General features: G+C 34.9%; 3 protein-coding genes across 4 annotated transcripts; 1 reads left to right on the top strand and 2 right to left on the bottom strand.

Moving 5' to 3' along the window:
- Positions 1 to 2,315: 2,315 nt before the first annotated feature.
- On the bottom strand, positions 2,316 to 6,727 carry LOC122396159 (plasminogen activator inhibitor 1 RNA-binding protein-like). 2 transcript variants are annotated; one of them, XM_043394315.1, is made up of 6 exons: positions 6,352 to 6,727; positions 5,410 to 5,563; positions 4,866 to 5,051; positions 4,707 to 4,781; positions 4,090 to 4,588; positions 2,316 to 3,877 (listed from the first exon to the last, which is right to left on the bottom strand). In XM_043394315.1, exons 1-6 carry the CDS (start codon positions 6,608 to 6,610, stop codon positions 3,791 to 3,793), a joined length of 1,260 nt encoding a protein of 419 aa, XP_043250250.1. In that variant the 5' UTR covers positions 6,611 to 6,727; the 3' UTR covers positions 2,316 to 3,790. The 2 variants fall into 2 exon arrangements, with proteins under 2 accessions (XP_043250250.1, XP_043250251.1); XM_043394316.1 differs by having other exon boundaries at positions 4,707 to 4,778.
- Positions 6,728 to 8,452: 1,725 nt separating this feature from the next.
- LOC122396158 lies at positions 8,453 to 11,101 on the top strand. Its single transcript, XM_043394314.1, has 2 exons — positions 8,453 to 8,850; positions 9,569 to 11,101. The coding sequence occupies exons 1-2, from the start codon at positions 8,484 to 8,486 to the stop codon at positions 11,050 to 11,052; spliced, it is 1,851 nt and encodes a 616-aa protein (XP_043250249.1). The 5' UTR covers positions 8,453 to 8,483; the 3' UTR covers positions 11,053 to 11,101.
- A 1,473-nt stretch (positions 11,102 to 12,574) lies between these two features.
- LOC122396156 lies at positions 12,575 to 18,995 on the bottom strand. Its single transcript, XM_043394313.1, has 7 exons — positions 18,845 to 18,995; positions 16,496 to 18,685; positions 16,267 to 16,429; positions 16,022 to 16,182; positions 14,723 to 14,936; positions 13,667 to 14,512; positions 12,575 to 13,467 (listed from the first exon to the last, which is right to left on the bottom strand). The coding sequence occupies exons 1-7, from the start codon at positions 18,926 to 18,928 to the stop codon at positions 12,647 to 12,649; spliced, it is 4,479 nt and encodes a 1,492-aa protein (XP_043250248.1). The 5' UTR covers positions 18,929 to 18,995; the 3' UTR covers positions 12,575 to 12,646.
- Positions 18,996 to 19,371: the final 376 nt, after the last annotated feature.

Here is a 19,371-nt window from a genome sequence, read left to right as displayed (position 1 = left end):
GTTTAGAGCAAGTTGGGGGCCGTGGCTGCGGCATGCGCCGCTTGTTCATTATCTTTCTCTCTCTCGCTCGCGCTCGTCGCGCTTTTCCCACGGTTCAGTGTCTCTTCTTGGCTAGTTCTATCACTCTCTCTTCAACTTTCCTTTTCTTTCTCCCTGGTGCATGGGCCACGTATCAGCGTCCTCGTGCGGCCAAACGCCCGTACTTTTTCTTCGATGGTAAAACGTATCTGCTTTGGCAGATCCGAATTTATCAAAATGGCTGCTGCCGCTCGTACCGAACCTAAAACTGCGCGAAATTTGAAACGAGGGATACGGCGCACGGTGCGCAATGAACAAAAGCAAAAAACTGAAGTCTAAAATTCGTAGTTTATTATATCTTAAAATACTGATAGAGGAACACAGATTTCAAAGAAAATAAATCTGGACAAAAATTATGAATTTCGACGTCGTTAGAATAGTAATTATAACAAATTTTTACGATTATCTAAAAATAATATCAACGTATTAAAGGCCGCACCCCTCAATTTGAAAAATGCTAATGTAGATTCCGTGCTGGACTTTTTTGCCTACTTGCTCAAATTGTTGATTTATCTTGCTCATTCTCGATGTTTCGATTCATCGTCAGCTTTGATGGCCTGTTCAGAGTTCGATTAGTTGGGGGAAAAAGTTCTCTACCGATCCTCGGTTAAAGAAAACTGACGGTCCTAATTTTTGATATAAAAGCAAGGAATTACTGTATCGGATACCATAGTATTCGATTAACTGGTTAATGCCCAAATGGACGGATAATACGATTATTATTAAGTGGTGAAAATAATTTGTCATACAATGAAACTGTAAATTCAGTAACACGAAGAAATATGATTGAACTTGTTTTCTAATGCACTTTATATTAACCCTTTCAAATCTAAAATGTTGGTAGCTTTCGGTATTATTTTAGCAGTTTTGAAGAAGATTTAAATGAACGAAATAATGAAATGTTTTGCGGAAATATCGTTATACAGGGTGTTCCACCAACCCTGGGACAAATTTTAATGGAGATTCTAATTTAATGGGAAATATCAATTTCTTGACTGAGGCTTCGTTAAAAAGTTATTAACAATTAAATTAAAAAATTTCAAATCGTTCTGGAAAAATTATTTTCGATTGCGGGGGTTAATTGCAATCATTTTTGGTGAATAGACCTACCCCCGAAATCCTACCCACTTTCTAGAAAAAAATTCGAGGTGTGAAATTTTTCGACGGAAAAAAAAATTTCAATTCGTTTTGGAAAAATTATTTTCGGTTGCAAGGGCCAATTACAATCATTTTTGGTGAATAGACATACCCCCGAAATCCTGCGTATTTTCGAGAAAAAAATTCAGCACTTGCGGAACTTTAAACGTTAATAACTTTTTAACGAAGACTCCATCAACAAATTAGTATTCTTGATTTTCGTCTTATTTTGGCCTCTAGAATCTCCCATTACAATTTTTCGCATGGGTGGCCGAATACCCTGTATAACTTTATGAGTATAAATGTATATACAACTCGTATATGAGAATGAGTATTGTACATCATAAGATTATTAAAAAGGTTAAGGGGTCTGTCCAGTTTAGAATTGAAAAAAATGAATTTTTTCTTTTTACATTCTCTTAAAATTTCAAGTCTTAAAAACATTTGTGCTGAATAATTATGGTGACATTCGAGAAATTAGCAATTTTATATAATTGTTAAATGAATTCTATATACCCTGTCATTGTACTACAAACATTAAGGGGCCTGCTTAATCCGAAAGTAAACCGATATTAATCTTTTTTTTTTACATTTTCAGTCACAACTTTTTTGCTCACCAGTTACAATTTTGAAATTGATGTCCAATAATTTCCTAAAACAAAATTACAAATACTATCAAATCTTTCCAAACTAAACAAACCCCTTCAGGAAAATATGAGTTCCATCTAAGTGTCTTGAAAACTTACTTCGAGAAGAAAGTGACTGTCATTATTGTTTATGATTAAAACATTATTCATTACATTATTATCCCGTTAAATAAAATATGGCATCATTGTATGTATAAAATAAATGACACATTTTATATATTTAAGTACTAGGTGATTTACCCTGAATAAAGTAATGAATTTAGAAATACCGTAGTGTTCAAATGATCAATTTCACCTTCACTTTAATCTCTAATCAATTACGATTAATCGATTAATAGTCGTGTAGCAAGTTTTCAAGACTTTTGGACAATACATTTGTCAAAATAACTAAGGAATTTTCATCTTATATACAAATACGATACAATCACTATTATTTCAATAATAACAAGATGCTTACAATGAAATTTGACTCATAACTTTATTGGGTACAGCACCTCTCATATTTTTCTCTTTTTTCATAGCTTTCAGTGACGTCCAATTCTCATCGTGCCTTATAACGAAGACTTCGATGTAAGTTGGTACACACTTTTCTTTTTTTTGTTTCCTCTCTTTTGTACTCACATTCTTCACATACTGCACAAATAAAAACCTTTTCTATCTTTCTCCGTAAGTCGACTGGTTAGGTAGTCAAGTCCAAAGTGACTCGTGTGGTCACGATTTATTACTGTAAATATCATGTTATTTACACATATACCTAAGCTTCGAACAACTTTATAACATTTTCGCATTATGGAGAGGGTTTGAATTTTTGGCTGTAGTATCCGTTCATATTACATGTAACAAATACAATAGATAACTAATATAGCGGGTCATAGAACATGATGATTGACGCGTAACGTAACTATATAAGACTGGATTCGTACTATCGTCCCTCTCAACGTGTTTCGATCGCACTTTCTTAAATTCGTTATATAATATATATGTAAAGCTGTGTATCAGTGTGTCTAATATTTACTTAAATGTTAACTTCTTACAGACCGGTTACATCATTGAAAGGAAAATCCCTATATATTTCTATATAAGCCAAACTTAGCATACCTAAGTAGACACTTTAATATCAGAGATGTTTTCTTAGATAGAAATACACGCTTTAAAAGTCTTACGTTTTATGTTTGACAAACAACAACTTGTCAGTTATGAAGGAAGGCTTTTCCTAACACCGTATCAAAATTATAAAACAGAAAGAATGTTTAAAATTTACCGCCTAACAAGTTATTATACACGTGTCTGTGAAAGTCGGTGCTATGGCCAGCCTCCTTAGGCCTTCGATATACGACATCAAAATTAAAAATCGAGGGTGAACCGCCTCAACTCCTTTGTATACAGATGGAATAATTTCGTTTCTGTTTGAAACAGTATTTCACTTGGATTTAAGTAGCTTCAAACTATCATGTAAAATGACTATATCTTTTGATATTATATTCCTGCTGGTCCGCTTTAAAGTCTTTCAGCCATATATTTTTCGTCTAGTATTGATCAAATTCACAATTATTAACAAGTCCATGAATATCCAGCCTCGTTCTTATTACTGTTCATCTGCGAACTAGTGTTCGTAACTAGTTACGGACAAACTCAGTTGTTACAAGTACAAAAAAGGATCGTGATCTATATTTTGTTCATATCATGCGACTTTTTATGTGTACGTCAACGTGCCAATATGTAAGAGCGCATTCATGCGCTATGATTTATTTAGGTAAATTACGTATCTCATTTTGCAAAGGTGTACTGTATTATGCATTTAACGTTGTCACTGACGCAAAAATGTTGATAGTAATATTTTTTTAGTATTAGTGGTAATTTTATCTGTGGTAGTAGTACTGATGATGGTGGTAATGGTGGGATACTGTGTAGATGATGAACGAAACCACCTATCCCAATGATGGGAAGTCATTTTCATCGTCTACTTTTGGAGCGTTTTGACGTCCACGAGGCGACCTTTGCTCAACTTGTGGAGGCTAAAAAACGAACAAAATACTGATTAATTTTGTTATTATTAGAATATTGCTGATAACGATATAAAGTGTTTCGATTAAAAATTGAAAATTACAAAAACAATATACGTTTTTTGTTCATTTATAACGATGTATTTATTACTTCGACGTTACTCAAATTTGAAATTAACAGGTATATTCTAAAAAAAATATTATGGTTTATAAAAAAAACTTACAGGACCACGTGGTTCTCCATCTCTTGGAGCGCCACCACGATTTCCAAATCCACGGCTGTTGGCGCGTTCCCCACGGCCACCTCGTCCTCGACCACGTCCACCGGCACCACGTCGAGAGTCACTGAACTGTATCTCGATTCCTAACACACGTTTCTGCCTACCAACTCGTTGTGGATATTCCGCTGCTGCGTCATAGTCTTCTTCGTCTTCTTCGTCTTCCTCGGCGCTTTCCTTCTTTTTTTCGAGTGCGTACATCTTTTTCCAGCGAGTCAAATCTTCACCTTCTCCAGCTTTGCGTATATTATACTGAGGCTTCGCTCTATTATTACGCAGAGCTTTCCATTCGTCCAATGTCAATTCACGCGATTCTTCTTCGGCTGGTTTTTCTTCCACTGCGTCCGGATTCGTTTCCCCTTCTTTTGTTTCCGGGGATGCTTGTGGAGCATCTCCGTCAGGTTTCTCGTTAGGCCAATCTTGACTCTCTGGATTCAAACTTTCCCTGCAAGTAAACAAAACAGAAATTTCAAGATTCGATCGCTTCTTTCAATGACAACAGTCATTAAACAAATTTTGCTAGTTTCCTTTAATTGTATACATGTTTCAAACACCATACTTACTCAATTTCATCATTGTGGGTACCCCAGTTATGGCTACCAGCACCATCTTTTTTATCCACTGGTTTAATCCCGCTGCTTATGTACACAGAAGAAATTAATTATAAATTGTACAATTACCAATAAACTAAACGATAAAAATGAATAGTAACAGAAAATTACGTTTTGTCGGAGCCAGATTGACGATCAAATTCACGTTTTCCACGGCTATCGTATCCACCACGTCCACGTGGCCCTCCACGTCCACGTCCCATTCCACGCATTCCACCACGAACCCTACGCTCTCCATATTCCCCACGTTGTTGAGTATCATTAGAATTTCTAAATTCTCGCGTTTCACGTCCCTCGCTAAACAAAAATACAAAGAGAAACGATAACACAGTAATACTGCTTTTATTTTGTATCTATTAATCTTAAGACAGGATGAGATAGTTTTAAAGCAGAGAACTTCAGAGTATGTACTTTATTCTAATTTAACAGACTGCTGCATATATTTTGCGAGAATTTTCCAATTTAAGATAAATATTTACGATCGACGAATTGCTTTTATTTGGGTAACTATTTACAATAGGGCCGACCTTATTGATTCTAAATGATGTTGTAGCAGAGATGCGTAAAATTTTATTCAAACAAACTCCAAAATCTATGAAATCGGCAAGGGCAGAAATGTTATAAACAATTACCCACTTTTGTTTCTTGTACCTACCCAGGAGGTCCACGTCTTAATTCTCCTTGTCCACGAGGCGTCCTTTCGCCATCTTCACGATTGCGCCTATTATTGCGTTCTTCCCTACTTTCTCCAGAAAATTTAACGATGCGCTCTCCACCACTAGTTCTCTGTTGCGGAGGCTTTTTGTCTACTAATATATACATACAATTTCAAAGTCATTTAAAATACTCTGGAACATTATATTTAAAAAAATCATATTTAGATGTATAAAAATGTTTCTTTTGCCAAAAAGATTAAAAATAAAATTTATACAGTAATATAATATGCAAATACTCCTAATGCATACAAGTCTTTACATTTCATAGACGGTTCATGAACTTGCTAATAATAGTTTACGATGTATACATAAAATATGAAAGCACATGTATGTATAAACACCTATTTTAATTACAATCTAACATACGACCAATGCATCCATATAATTTTACTACAATATATTGATTATTTGCAATAAAAATAGTTATAGAACTGTCCACGATTACAGAGATGGATTCGGTTTCCGTCCACAGTTATGTTCTCTTTAAAATTCCGTATCACGGTTCGTTTCACGATTAATAGATCGAATTTTAACAATAAATCATAGAACTGATCGTTAATTATTTGTTAAACGACACGTGGGGTCACCATTGGTAAATTCTATTTTTACGACACGAAATGAACCCCACACTGTGCGGTATAAGAAATTGTTAAAAAATTGCCAAAAATGCGAGCGTCGAAGTGGAAATTTCCTATTAAATAATTTCATATTGAACATGGAACAGGAATTAATGATAGATATCTCATAAAACGGACGCCGATGGTGATAGTAACTCGTTTAACGTGCGACAAAATATCAAACGCACATGGACCCACGAGGGGACCAGCGCGACGGCCATAATACCGCGCACGAGGCAACGATCGTAATGAAAAATTACTAACCTTGCTCTTTCTTTGGATCTTGCACCTTCACGGCTGGTGGCTGTGCATCCTTTATCACTCGAGCTTTTTGCGGTTTGTTACCGGGTGGCTTTTGAGCGTCCGGCTGCTTACTCTTATTCTCCTTCTCTGTAAGCTTCTCCTTTTTCTTAGCTTCCTTCTCTTGTTCCCGTTGCTGCATAATCTCGTGCAGATCTGCGTCATCACCCAACAACGGTACCGAGAATTTATTGGTAACGTTAATGCTGTACGTATTTTCCATGATGTCTTTTATCCTCTCTTCGTCGAGGATCACGCGAAAATTTCACGGCTACTCTTGAGCCCTTGTGTAACAGAGACATTCAATATTTCAATATGGCCGAGTCCGGAGATAGTTCACCACGAGGTCTGTGCTCAGGGAGGGACCGCATAATTGTCTTGCACCCAGCGCGCCACCTCCCCACCAATATCATTTATACCATCAATTTTACACAGTTTAAGGCCGCAAAATGCCGTTGAAAATTCAGTTTCTAATTTTAATCGTGTTATATTTTTAAAATATCAATTGCCCGATAATAAAACGACGCGATTTCTACAGACGTAGTTCTCAAAGAAACCGGCATTATTTTCATGAATTACTTAACGCCCAACCGAATAGATTTTCTTATCTCTCGTGCTTTATCTTATTGCCGTACGGTAATATTTATGCATCTAATGAATACTATTTTCGTTATATATCGTATTTCATGATATTTTAACGACGAACAAAAACTACCGGTATGCGGTGTTGATTTCCAAACGTTTTGATATAGCCCGCGAATCGAAGATTTTGTTAATTCCCATACCACGTTCATTTACCCAACATTCTTTAATAATTCATACTTCCGGATTAGTTTTTGTTTTATTACTGTGGTCTACGATATTTCTTGGAGAAATAAAATCAGCCGTTGATAAAAAAACATTGATCATTGTTTATACATACCCTCAAATGATCCCCATTACTCCATAAGTAATATCCAAAAATTTCTATTTCAAGCAACACATTCGTAATTTTTTACAATTTTTCTTATTTACAATCTATGTAATCACAAATTTGTCGTTCGTACATTTATAAAAGGTACGTAGTTTTTAAAATATTTCTATATCACTCATGAACTCTGCTGTAAACCAGCCACTTACAAAATCGTTATGCGGCATTTTCATATCTAACGCAAAAATTCGAAACAAACATGTTTCGAAATTAAACTTTTTAAATCACAATATGTAATATTGGTGTGTAGCAATTTGTAATGTACAAAAGAAATGGTATATTCCATCAATATAATTATTTTTATCGACGCATAATTTTAATACATACATATACACGTTCCCATCTATAGTTTAAAAGTTTCAGAACGCGTACAAACGGAATAATAAATTATCATTAACGGCTAGTTAATTATTAATTTATACAAATCGTATAAATCCCCACTCCTGCAGAATTTTTTATTTAAATTATTGCTGAAGAAAAAACATACAATAGTTTGTCCAATATCATACTATAATGATTGGGAACAGAGGCAATCAATGTCTATTAAACGAAATTTCGTGAAATTAAACAATACAACAGTAAAAGCAACAAGAAATAAACAATTTTAATACAAAAATTTAATGCGTTTCACGAAGAACACTATTAATTAGTCGACTTCACGAATCATGCTTTTTTTTTTCTGCGAGCCGGTGATTGGTTGCACGATCGCGAGGGAAAGGATGCGCGCGCATCGGGACCAAGCCGCGTGTAGAAACAGTCGTTACGACAATGCCAACGACACAAGAAGCGGAACGAGGTGTGATTCTGTTGTGGGTGCCCTGCAACGAAGAAAGTTTCATTTCTTAAAACCCTATTATTCTTCCATTATTGTGAAGCGAAGATTAACTTTAACGCGTAGTTCTCGATTATCCACCATACGTACTTACACGCGTACACGTGCATCGCACATCGCGCCGGGTACACTCGTTTTGGCGGTTTACCAGTTGCACGCGGCACACGGAGGGTGCCAACCCAAGAGGGAGAGAGAGAGAAAGAGACAAAGAAGGACAGAGGATAGAAGGTGGTCGCGGTAACACTAGTTTTTAAGGTGGCTGGCCGAACAGCGAGGTGAAGTGAAAAACGTGAAATGGAATTGCACACGCCGAAGCGTGAATCACGTCCTTTGACGGAAGCATTGCCGTGCAGTCCGCCGATGTGCGACACCATGCTTTATCCGTGGAATTGGGGCGAGGAGGCGAGAAACGTGAACCTCAGCCCGGGTAGTTCGTGTTCCTCGCCGGAATACAGGGAGCATAGCGTGGTTGCCACGCGAACCGGGCCCCGTTCGCGTTCAGGAGGGTCGGAGAGTCATCGCCGTGGACGACCCAGAGCCGACGCTCTTTCGAATCTTATGATGCAAGGAAGTACCTCGCCGAGCAGCATAAAATGCACCTACTGCAATCGTGTCTTCCCACGGGAGAAAAGCCTGCAAGCACATTTGCGTACCCACACAGGTACGTTTCGGCGTTCGTTGTTTCGATTTTTCGGCGTTCCACGGGAACGCACGCATCATTTCAGCGGAACTTTCTGTGAGAAAACTTGGCGTTTGTCTCGTGAACAGCACGTACGGCCGTATGATTACGAACGAGGTTGGTGCGCGGCTTCTCGTGTGGTCACGCGTCCCGCCAATCGCCATCATGCGCACTTTAAATAGTTAAATGGCTTATTTGTGGAAATAGCGAATCAAATCATGTGAACGGAGTTACGCTATACTACCGACTGTGAAATAGTAATTTTTTTTCTTCTTCGTGTTCGCTACGTACGCGTAGCTATAGAAATAATAGTTCTTTATCGTGTTGGAGTATTTTTTTTCTTTTAAATATCGACGTGAAATATATTCTTTGTTCGGAGAGCATAGAATCGTCGACTCCAAATTTTTTTTGTTCGAATTGCCGGTTGCATGGCGAAAACAATTGTTTTTCTCAATCTCGTGCGCAATTTAAACGAAATTTCTTCCGATTATCAATTTTCCAACCTTTATCTTGTATTTATGTTTGTTATAATCAGGAACAAGGAATATATTTTTTTAATTTAAGTCAGAAGTTATTGAATAGAAGAACCAAGTATTTATCTATAAAAAAAAAGTAAACTAAATAACACAAATGACATCATTTTTCAACAATAGTCTTGGTAGATGAATTTCTAAATTTCATACAAGAATAATTTTTTCAGGTGAGCGTCCTTATCCATGTGATTATCCAGGGTGCACGAAAGCATTTACACAATCTGGACAACTAAAAACTCATCAACGATTGCATACAGGCGAGAAACCTTTTTTATGTACAGAACCTGGCTGTGAAATGAGATTTACGCATGCAAATAGACATTGTCCAGATCATCCGTATGCCACTCTCACGCGCTCTGATGACTTTGTATTAAAGCCAGTATCAGAGAACACTGAATTGCCTCACGATGTTACCAGATGGCTAGAGCGTTATAAAATGTCTAGAGAACGAGAGGACAGAACTCCTACAGGAAAAAATGAGCGCAAGAAGAAAACGTGGAAAAGTAGTTCCGAAAATCACAAAAGAGTCAAATCTAGAAAGGGTCTGATGATGGATGCAACAGGGGAACAGGAAAATTTGGATTGCAAACCTTCCAATCAACGATTGTACTGCGGTGAAAGTCAAGATAGCCAAGAGGAGAGCCAGGACGAAGATCCCGCGGAAACGTGTGCTGTGTTACAAACGTCCGAGGACGAGGAGACATCGACAAAGTTGGCGATAACTCCCTTAAGAAGACCATTGGATAGACTTCAGCCAAAGAAACGATGGTTACGCGAAGCTTGCTTGGAGCAACAGTTGGCTAAACCTTTAAATTGGGATGCCAAACCAGCAAATACTCCGGTAATCGCTTCATTTAAGTCCAATTGTTTAAACCAAATGCAATGGAACACGCCCGTTGATAATTCGTCCGTCGTGACGGATACATCGTGTTTAAACGCGTGTAAAGAAATTGAACTCACAAAATCAGAATTAGATCCTTCTTATGTGTCTGGTCATATATCTTGGGACGTAGCCACCGACAATGAATCTCCAGAAACGTGCGTAAAGAAAGAACAAAAGTACGTGTTTCAAGCGTCCAATACATTGTCTCAAACTATTTGGAATGCGTCGCAACACAATACAAATAATTTTTCAAATAATGCACACCAAATCAAAGCTAATATTAACCACTCTACCTCCGAGCTCGAATCCCCCAAACACCCGAGCCATATATATTGGGATAATGATTTAACAAAGGATGCTTCTAATTCTTCATTGAATCGATTGAATATAAAAATTAAGAATTTTGCTCAAAAAGATACGATTAAGCAGGATACGATCATGAGTTCTTGTATCAGCGAGAACATAACAAGACCGACCGTTTTGATGTTAGCCGGGAGTTCTAATAATAATAATAACAATAATAACAGCAAAGATATTATTTCAAAAGTACCGTCGATGGCGCCCGAGACGGGAGTAAAAGTAGTAGTTGTTAAACAGGAAGATAATCTTATAAAGTTACCAATTCCAGAAGATAGTCAAAAATGGTTAGGCGCTTTAGCTTTAATGGAGCTGGCTAAAAATCAAGAAGAAATAATAAGAGGTTTAAGTCTTAAACAGAACAAAGATGAATGCTCTGTGAATTCCGAGCTGAATTATACCCGTTTATAGACTGTGATTAATGGCTATTCTAATTCTGATTTATGTTATTTTTGTATGGCAGGCAAAAAACAAATAAAAGTGCATTTATTGTCATAATGCAATCTTTTGATTCACAAATGTGGAAGAAATATGTTCGGAATTACATTCGTTTTTCTTCTTGCACGAACAAATAGCATTTTTTACAATTTTATTTTTATATTTTTCTAACTACAGTATCGTATTACAATTTATTATGTTCAACATTTATTCTCATTTTCTACAAAACTACATACTTACAATTGTGTCATAAATATTAAGAGTAGTGAGAAGTTTCAATTTTTTTCGATCGCCTTTAATTTGTTACGAAAAAGTGAATTGATATATGTAAAAGAATACTTTCTCTTTGTAATCGATATAATAAGTTACATAACTATTGACGACCATTTACATATAATTTATATACGATGTTTAAAATTTCCACTACTCCTAATATTCTACAAAATATTAAACAGGGAAAATAAAGCTACGACCTTCATATTTCTTTTTTTTTGTCTGTTTTTCATGGTTATTTCTCATTGTCAATGATAAAAAAAAGTTTGTGTACTGTCAATGCAAGGAGAAATACTCTTCATAGACAATTTCTTTTAATTCTAAATTTATACGAACAATGAGAACATACCATTGTATAATGAGAGTATGTAATAATACTTCGTGTATGTTTCTGAATTTTTACAGTTTGAGCAGATATATTTAATATTGAATGACATTGATCAATCGTTCTGAAAAATTGTATTGATTTATAATATAAATTTATCAATTTTTTTAAATTTCAAAACGTATATAATGTAGGGCACAAATTAATTACGGAAATATTTTATTTAGTCATTCATTTTAAGCAACAAAAGTTTCAAGTTTTTGTCATAGATAACTATTACATCAATGTAATACTTTAATTTTGCAGTTGTTTGAATATCGCTTTCATTAAGTATTCATAGTATTTCTTGTTGTAACAAAAGTTATCTTTATGTAATTGAATTCTTAATACAATTTTTTACGATTGATTTTCCGTTTTCCATTCTACGAAATTATGACAAATATCCTACGTAATTTTCCTTTTTAGGCGATAATGCAAAAATTTATTTATTATTATCGGCCATACTATCTAACAATAAATATTTGTGTGATACTTAGAATGGTAAAAAATTTATGAAGAAAATTTCTTTTCGAAAATATTAAACAAAGTTTGTAAAGTATTTAATTGGAAGAAATACAGTTATTATTTATAAAGTATAATAGGTATAGAGAAAGTAATGGGTAGAATAAAATAGAAATCTACATTTGTAATATCATTAAGTAATTTTAACTCCCAATATTTTTTACTCGACGTGTATATATGTGAAATATTTTAATAAATATTTTCTAAAATTCTAGTAACATTATTCTATTAATTCCTAACAACTGACATTTAAAATATCAAACACGATAAACATAATATATTAAGATGTTTTTTGTTATTTATAATAGTACATTTATTCTACATTATTATTCGTTCTTTACAAAATATATAATATTATAATTTTTCTTTAATTATTCATATAAATGTACAAATGTTGGCAGTGTTGTATTATGGTTTCCTTATTTTTGTATTGTGCGTCTTCTTACTTGTAACACTGTTTTTTGTAGATAGTCTTGTACTTCGTCTTGTGCTTTCGCTCGCACTCGGTTTTTTCAAATTATCTGTTTTATTATATTGCCCGATACACGAACTTTCTCCCGATCTTTCTACACTGTTTTTCTCGTTTTCTTGTTGTTCGTTGACATCCAAGTCTTTAAACAGTGCAATCACTTGATTAATCTTGGTACAGTCGCTCGTAGTTAGTTGCTTTTTATGTCGCGTTTTTCTGACATCTTTGTGCGAGGTTCCGTTTATTTTAAGATCTTCTATCCTCTCGATTAAGTTTTGCACGTTTTCGCTTGTAGCCGGCTCGTCTACGTTGTCTACTGCTTTGTATACATATTCGGAGACATCGGGCACTAGCGATACAATTTTATTTAAAATATCTTTCATAGAAACGTTGTTAACATCTTTCTTTATTTCTATAAGCTCCTCCGAAGACGACCTTTTTTCCGATTCTTTGGTTTCTACTTCCGTTTTATCAGTATCGTCCGAATACTTGTCGTCCAGGAGTTTTCTTCTTGTTAATTTACCACGCAATCTCGTTCTTCTGTGTCTAGAAGGCGGCGAAGAATTATCTTCATCGTCGCTGAAGTTTATACTGACTTTCGTTAGCTTCAAAAGCGGTGGAGTTCGGATTCGTCGGAGACTGATGGGTTTCTTCGATCGAGTATTATTAACAATCGGCGTGATGCATGTGCTTTCTTCAACTTTCGATACTTGCACATACTTGGATATATTAATGTCAGATGTATCAGGAACTGTGAACACTGCAAGATAAATTTATCCAACTGTAGAAAAATTGTAGTCAATATTTGAGTTTAACTTGAGTCGTAATAGGGACTAAAATGAATTGCTTAGACGAAGAACATAAAGGGAAAATTTTCTAGTGGCCAAAATAACACGGAAATCAAGAATACCAATTTGTATATTTTCCGTTTGCCAGTATAATCAGCATGTGATACTTACTTGAGTACTCGGTACTATCAAATATCCTTTGAAAATGTTCGTCGAGAATTAATTCGTTAACTGACATGTAAATTGGGTGTCCAATTAATTTGTACGCGTTGCATACTCGATTTGCCAAGCGAGCGACATTTACTACTTCGTCTTGTGTTCTGTTCGAATAGCTCCTAAGGAAGTACGAGAAGTTAATCAACAAGAGCACGTAATCTGTACTATAAAAACGTTCTTGCCAAGAGAGATATTTATTCTTATCTTTCAATGTGAATGCCTTCATTACGTCTTTTATTTTAAATGCACCGTGGAAATGCTGCAACGATATCGAAAAATTTTGTTGCAACGCATATAGTTGGGCTCTGATATGCGTGCTCGCGAATATTAAATAATGATACGACACATTCTGGCATGCGTAACAATTACAATCCGTATGACCGAAGAATTCCGGAAGATCGAAAACTTTGTCTCTGAGAACTGGCGAAGTATCGTTTTGCGGAACGTCTCTAATCGGGTCCACGGCTCGAATCGGCGTTAACAAAATGTTTCTCGAAACAGATTTCGTTAAATTACTCTTCATGGATGCTTTGAACGTTTCGATATTTAAAATATGCTCCAATCCTTGCAGTTTCACTTCGCAATCGTTTAATTGTGAACGCAACAAATCGATATAACAGAGCGACTTTAATATTTCTGCAACTCTTATGGTTGCTCCTAATGCTTGTGATGTTTTTAGCCGGTGCACCAAGTGGGCGACAATTTCTTGAAAGGACAATAAACTATTCATTCGTAAAGATAAATTTACGGTTGCGGATATTAGTATGTCGTAGCAAAAAAGACGTTTGTCGTGGGGTTTCCCTACAAAAAAAAACGTAATAGTTCAATTTAAAAATAACCGTAAACAATTTCCATGCACAGGGTATCTTGTTTTAATCTTTCTGCGTCGTTATCATTGAATGTGGTAATGGTTTGAAGATATGTTTCGGATTAAATTTGGTGAGAAGATTAAAATGAGAGACTCTGTATGCAAATTGAAAAATAAAAAATTTACTTGAACTAGAAACTTACATTTTTTTGCTGATAAGTCCTCGTTTAAAGAGACCATAGAGTATAAAGTTTCAACAATGTAACGAGTGTATTCTTCGTGCGTTACATCCTCTTTGTACAAGTAACAATTGTACAAAATCCTATCTAAGCTGTATAGATATACAGCTGTATTGGAGAGGAAAGAGATTCCTGATAGCTTTCTGGATTCATCGAGTAAACTTTTAGCTTCGTCGTACTGAAGATAAATAAATACGTATTTGGAAAAACAATACTCGTCCAAGAACAAAAAATTTTAGGATATACAGGTAACCCTCCTATAACACGGTAGATAGGTACCTGGAAAATGCCGTGTTGTGTGAAACCGTGTTATATGAGACCCAGAACCAGTATAAAAAGAGGAGTTACGTTCCGAAAACTTACTGAAAACAATTATTTTTTTTTAATTCTACATAAGCATATTATTTTAAGTTAACGCAACCTTAATTTAATCAATTATAATTTGCTTATACAGGGTGGTCGGCCATACCTGGGAAAAATTTTAATGAGAGATTCTAGAGGCCAAAATAAGACGAAAATCAAGAATATCAATTTCTTGACTGAGGCTTCGTTAAAAAATTATTAAAAAATTAAATTAAGAAATTTCAAATCATTCTGAAACATTATTTTTGATTGTGGGGGTCAATTGCAATAATTTTTGGTCAATAGATGTACCCCCGAAATCCTATCCACTTTCGAGAAAAAAATTCCTTACCGAAAATATAGTCTGAGGCCTGAAATCGTACTCTAATCGTACACTATAGTTCATTATTCCTTCGCGTCATTACTTCAAGGTAATTTAGTTTTTAGATATGTTAAGCAAAAATCATGTTATCCAGTGCTGTAGAAGTACAGTGTTGTACAAAGGTTCTCGCAATTTATTAATCGTGTTATAGCGAAACCGTGTTGTAAGAGGGCTACCTGTATTATGGTAGTGTTCGGCTTTTGTTGCGCAGGCGTAAGATAATCGTTAATCGCTTCGACTATGGTTATGATTATAGTCACATTAGTTCCACTTACGTGGAAAGCTCCAGAACGAATTAACCACGTAAGATAGGGACTAACTTTTGTAAAGTTACTCAGAAGTAGAGAAACGGCATGTGTTCTGGCTCATTGTTCTGAATTAGGTTCGATAGGTGTTCGATAAACGTTCCAAAAGTCGTTCGACGTTAATTCCGAAACATCTATCGAACTATATCGAACGTTTCTGAATCGACTATCGAATATCTGAGACAAACACCACGCTATACTGCAACTGTAATGATATACAAATAATGAACTTACAATACTACTTTCGAAATAAAAATCTGATAAACTTATCCAAAAGATAGCAATTGCATATTGTACGTCTTCGTCGTTTGTATCTTTGAGTTCGACAGCAAGCTTCTTGGCAATAGTAATCCATTTATAATTGATATGTCTCAATGAGATACTACGACCAGTAACTTGAAAAAAAAAGAAAGGATTTTGATTATTATCGTATATAAATTTCGTCCGTGCTACCGAAAAGTATATTTAAATATTCTCACTATAAATGATAGCGCGATTATCTTGCAAGTCTAGTGCTAATTTATACGCAAGTGTCCATATATTAACTTCACATTCCTGATAACGATACAAATGAGCATATTCGCCGGCTATTATCAAGGTGTGAAGTGTTATCGACGGTTCACAGCTTTTAGCAATTTCTTCCTGTTAATTGATATTGTAGTATTTAACAGAAATACATTAAAATACATTAATTGATATTATACTTACAATGTTTTGTTTTAAGCATTTATTCCATTTATTTAATGGTGCTTGCAAATACGTCTGGAGCCTAGAATCTTCTTTAATATTTATCATGGTATAGGCAGGTACTATAGAGCGAGATTCATTTTCTCCAATTTCCGATAATTTTGGCGCGCACAGTGCGAACTTTGTATTTTCCATTTCCGTTTCAGTCTTCTTATTCATAATATACAATTGAGTTACAAAAACATAAAATTCTAAATTCGCTTGTAAACACAAAACGGAGCTACTTGTTCTTAGTTTTTTCAAGTCGGATATGGCACGCCGAAGGCAATCTAAACTGTCCTTGTCGTAATCGAAATTTAACAAATGATATACTAACATTTGTACCCCGCGAGCATATTGCATCGGAGTTACTTTTAACGTCGTCATATCATCGAGAACTTTCCGAATGGCTACCGAGAGATTTACTTTTGCTTCCTGCAAGCCTTTTACTTCCCTTAAACATATTTCAACAAGATCATATTGCGACAGTTCAATGGACAGTCCTAGCTCCTCTATCTTCTCTCTGTCCGCCTTCAAACAAGCCAACATGGTTATTTCTATTATTTCCTCCGATGTTATAGATTTATGTTTAATTTTTGCCCACATAGAAAATGCTTTTGTATTCGAATTGTTGTAGCTTAGCAGACCGTTTAACGCAGACGCGGTCATAGCTTCTCTGTACATGTCGTGATTATAATGGAGTAAGCACAATCTGTGTAACGCAACGGATGTAGGGTTCTCGAGCTTGATGTGCTCAGACCTCGGTTGAACACCTTCTAATTTTATGATTGAAGTGAATAGTAGACAGATCAAAGAGACGCTTTCTTTGTAAATGCATTCGGACATTATGCCCAAATTATAAATTAAAGAGCCACAAGTGGACCATAAAAATGTCCAGGACTTACATTTGCATTGTTTCATTTCAAATATATGTGCTACATTCTGTTCTAAAAATTTTCGAGCGAGTCTACAAATGTCTTTGGACAAATCCTTTTCAGAAAGCTTGTTAATTACATTGATGCATTTGGTTTTTATTACCACTACATTGTACATGTCTCGTCTCAATGTACAATTATTATCCAGGCAAATTTTACATTTATACGATTCTTCTTTGAGAAAACATGTAGTTACACAGGTGATTAAATTCATCGTTTTTAATAACATGCCATTTTCGAGGAATGTTTTCTTTCCTATTGTTATACATGTGCTCCAATATATAAATAATGATTCTAAAACTTGAATGATACTAAATGTCATCCATTTAATAGATCCCTTATATCCATATTGTTTTGCAATTATTCCATAATTATCGCATAGATCTTGAATGCTCTTGGCATTAGTTTCTACTAAACGTTCAACTGGTTTCAGAAGAGCAAGGTACAAAGATTGAAACTGTTGGATACATTGGTAACATTCCGTATCTTCTCTTAGAACTGTTTTAAAATAATTAGTCAATGTATTCAGACCTTTAATCGCTAATTCATACAACTCGGACTCTAGGCACTTTTTGTTAATGTTTTCGCACGTAATTCTGCTTAATATGTGAAGCATATAACGAAATATATTATACTTTTCATCTCTGTTTAAGAAAATATTTATCCGATTTAAATAATCAATTACAAACGTACAAAAATCTGTGAAGTAGGTATTTGGTTCTTCGTTTATCGATGCAATTTTTTCCAGATATGAACTTATCTTCATAAGCAAGTGTTTTGTGTAATTTTTATGCGTTACTTGTATTATTTCCAATTCTTGCCTTATAACATCTTTCAATTTGTAATAATGTTTACGATTTGATGAATCATTTTGTAAAATAAGAAATGCATTATTCACTGCAATATACCATAGATAAGCTATTTTGACTAGTATATCGCTTACATCATCCTGAGAATGACACAATGCTTCAGTCTCTAAATGAGAACACACTTCGGATGCTTCCTTATACATACATAATGCTAATAAACAACGAATTATGTGAAACAAACTAGATACAAATTTATGACTATCTGGTATCTCTGACAGAATTGAACACAATAAACATGTCAGTTTGTGAATCTCATTTCCCATGATATAATTTTGTTTATCACATTTGTCCGCGGTATGCGATAAATATAACAACAGTTTAAAAATATGTTTGTTTATGTTTTCTTTTAAGATTGGAGAGATATTTGTCTGGAAAAAGAATATAATTTTATTATCGATATGAAATTAACATTGGTCTTTATTTGCTTCGAGTACCATTGAAAGTACGAAAATAAGAAATCAATGTATTTCAAAATTAGATTCGGGTAAATCATAAATATAAAATTTCATTACGAAAATATAGTTAACCTGAATATCTTTTGTTACTGCGTCCAGTTTCTCCGCTTTAATTAATTCAATCCATATCTTTATCTTTGCTTCTATATTAGTCATTTTTCGGGTTGAATGATGAATTTTTTAACGGATTGTGTATAGATTACACCCTTCATGAAGGTTATAAATCGTCTTCACATTTACGCGGCACAAACACGGCACGAATTAAATACCTTATAGTATGCACAACTTGTAGAAAGATTTTTCTATGCTACAAACTATACCAGCATGTTCTGCTGCTAAAAATAAATCACATGTATCTAGTACTAGAGTCGACTGTGACCTTGATTCAAATACATATATTTTTTTTGTGTGTTAGGATAATGCATAAGGTCCTGTAATCTGTAACAACAAAACTGTGACCTTGTATATTTAGATTCAAAGTATCGGTAGAATCACGTCTCTATATTTCGTTGATCTATGCTTTTTAGGCCGACAAGATTGAGTCATTTTAAACGCCGAAGCACTCGTACACGTGGCTTTCTATTAGTGTGCGTAAGCAG

Source organism: Colletes gigas, unplaced genomic scaffold (genome assembly GCF_013123115.1).
Source record: "Colletes gigas isolate AHSC1104 unplaced genomic scaffold, ASM1312311v1 Colletes_gigas_Sc00007, whole genome shotgun sequence".
Classification (NCBI taxonomy): Eukaryota; Metazoa; Arthropoda; class Insecta; order Hymenoptera; family Colletidae; genus Colletes; species Colletes gigas.
The sequence above is the reverse complement of the archived record's forward strand: the minus strand, read 5'-3'. Positions and strand labels throughout refer to the sequence as shown.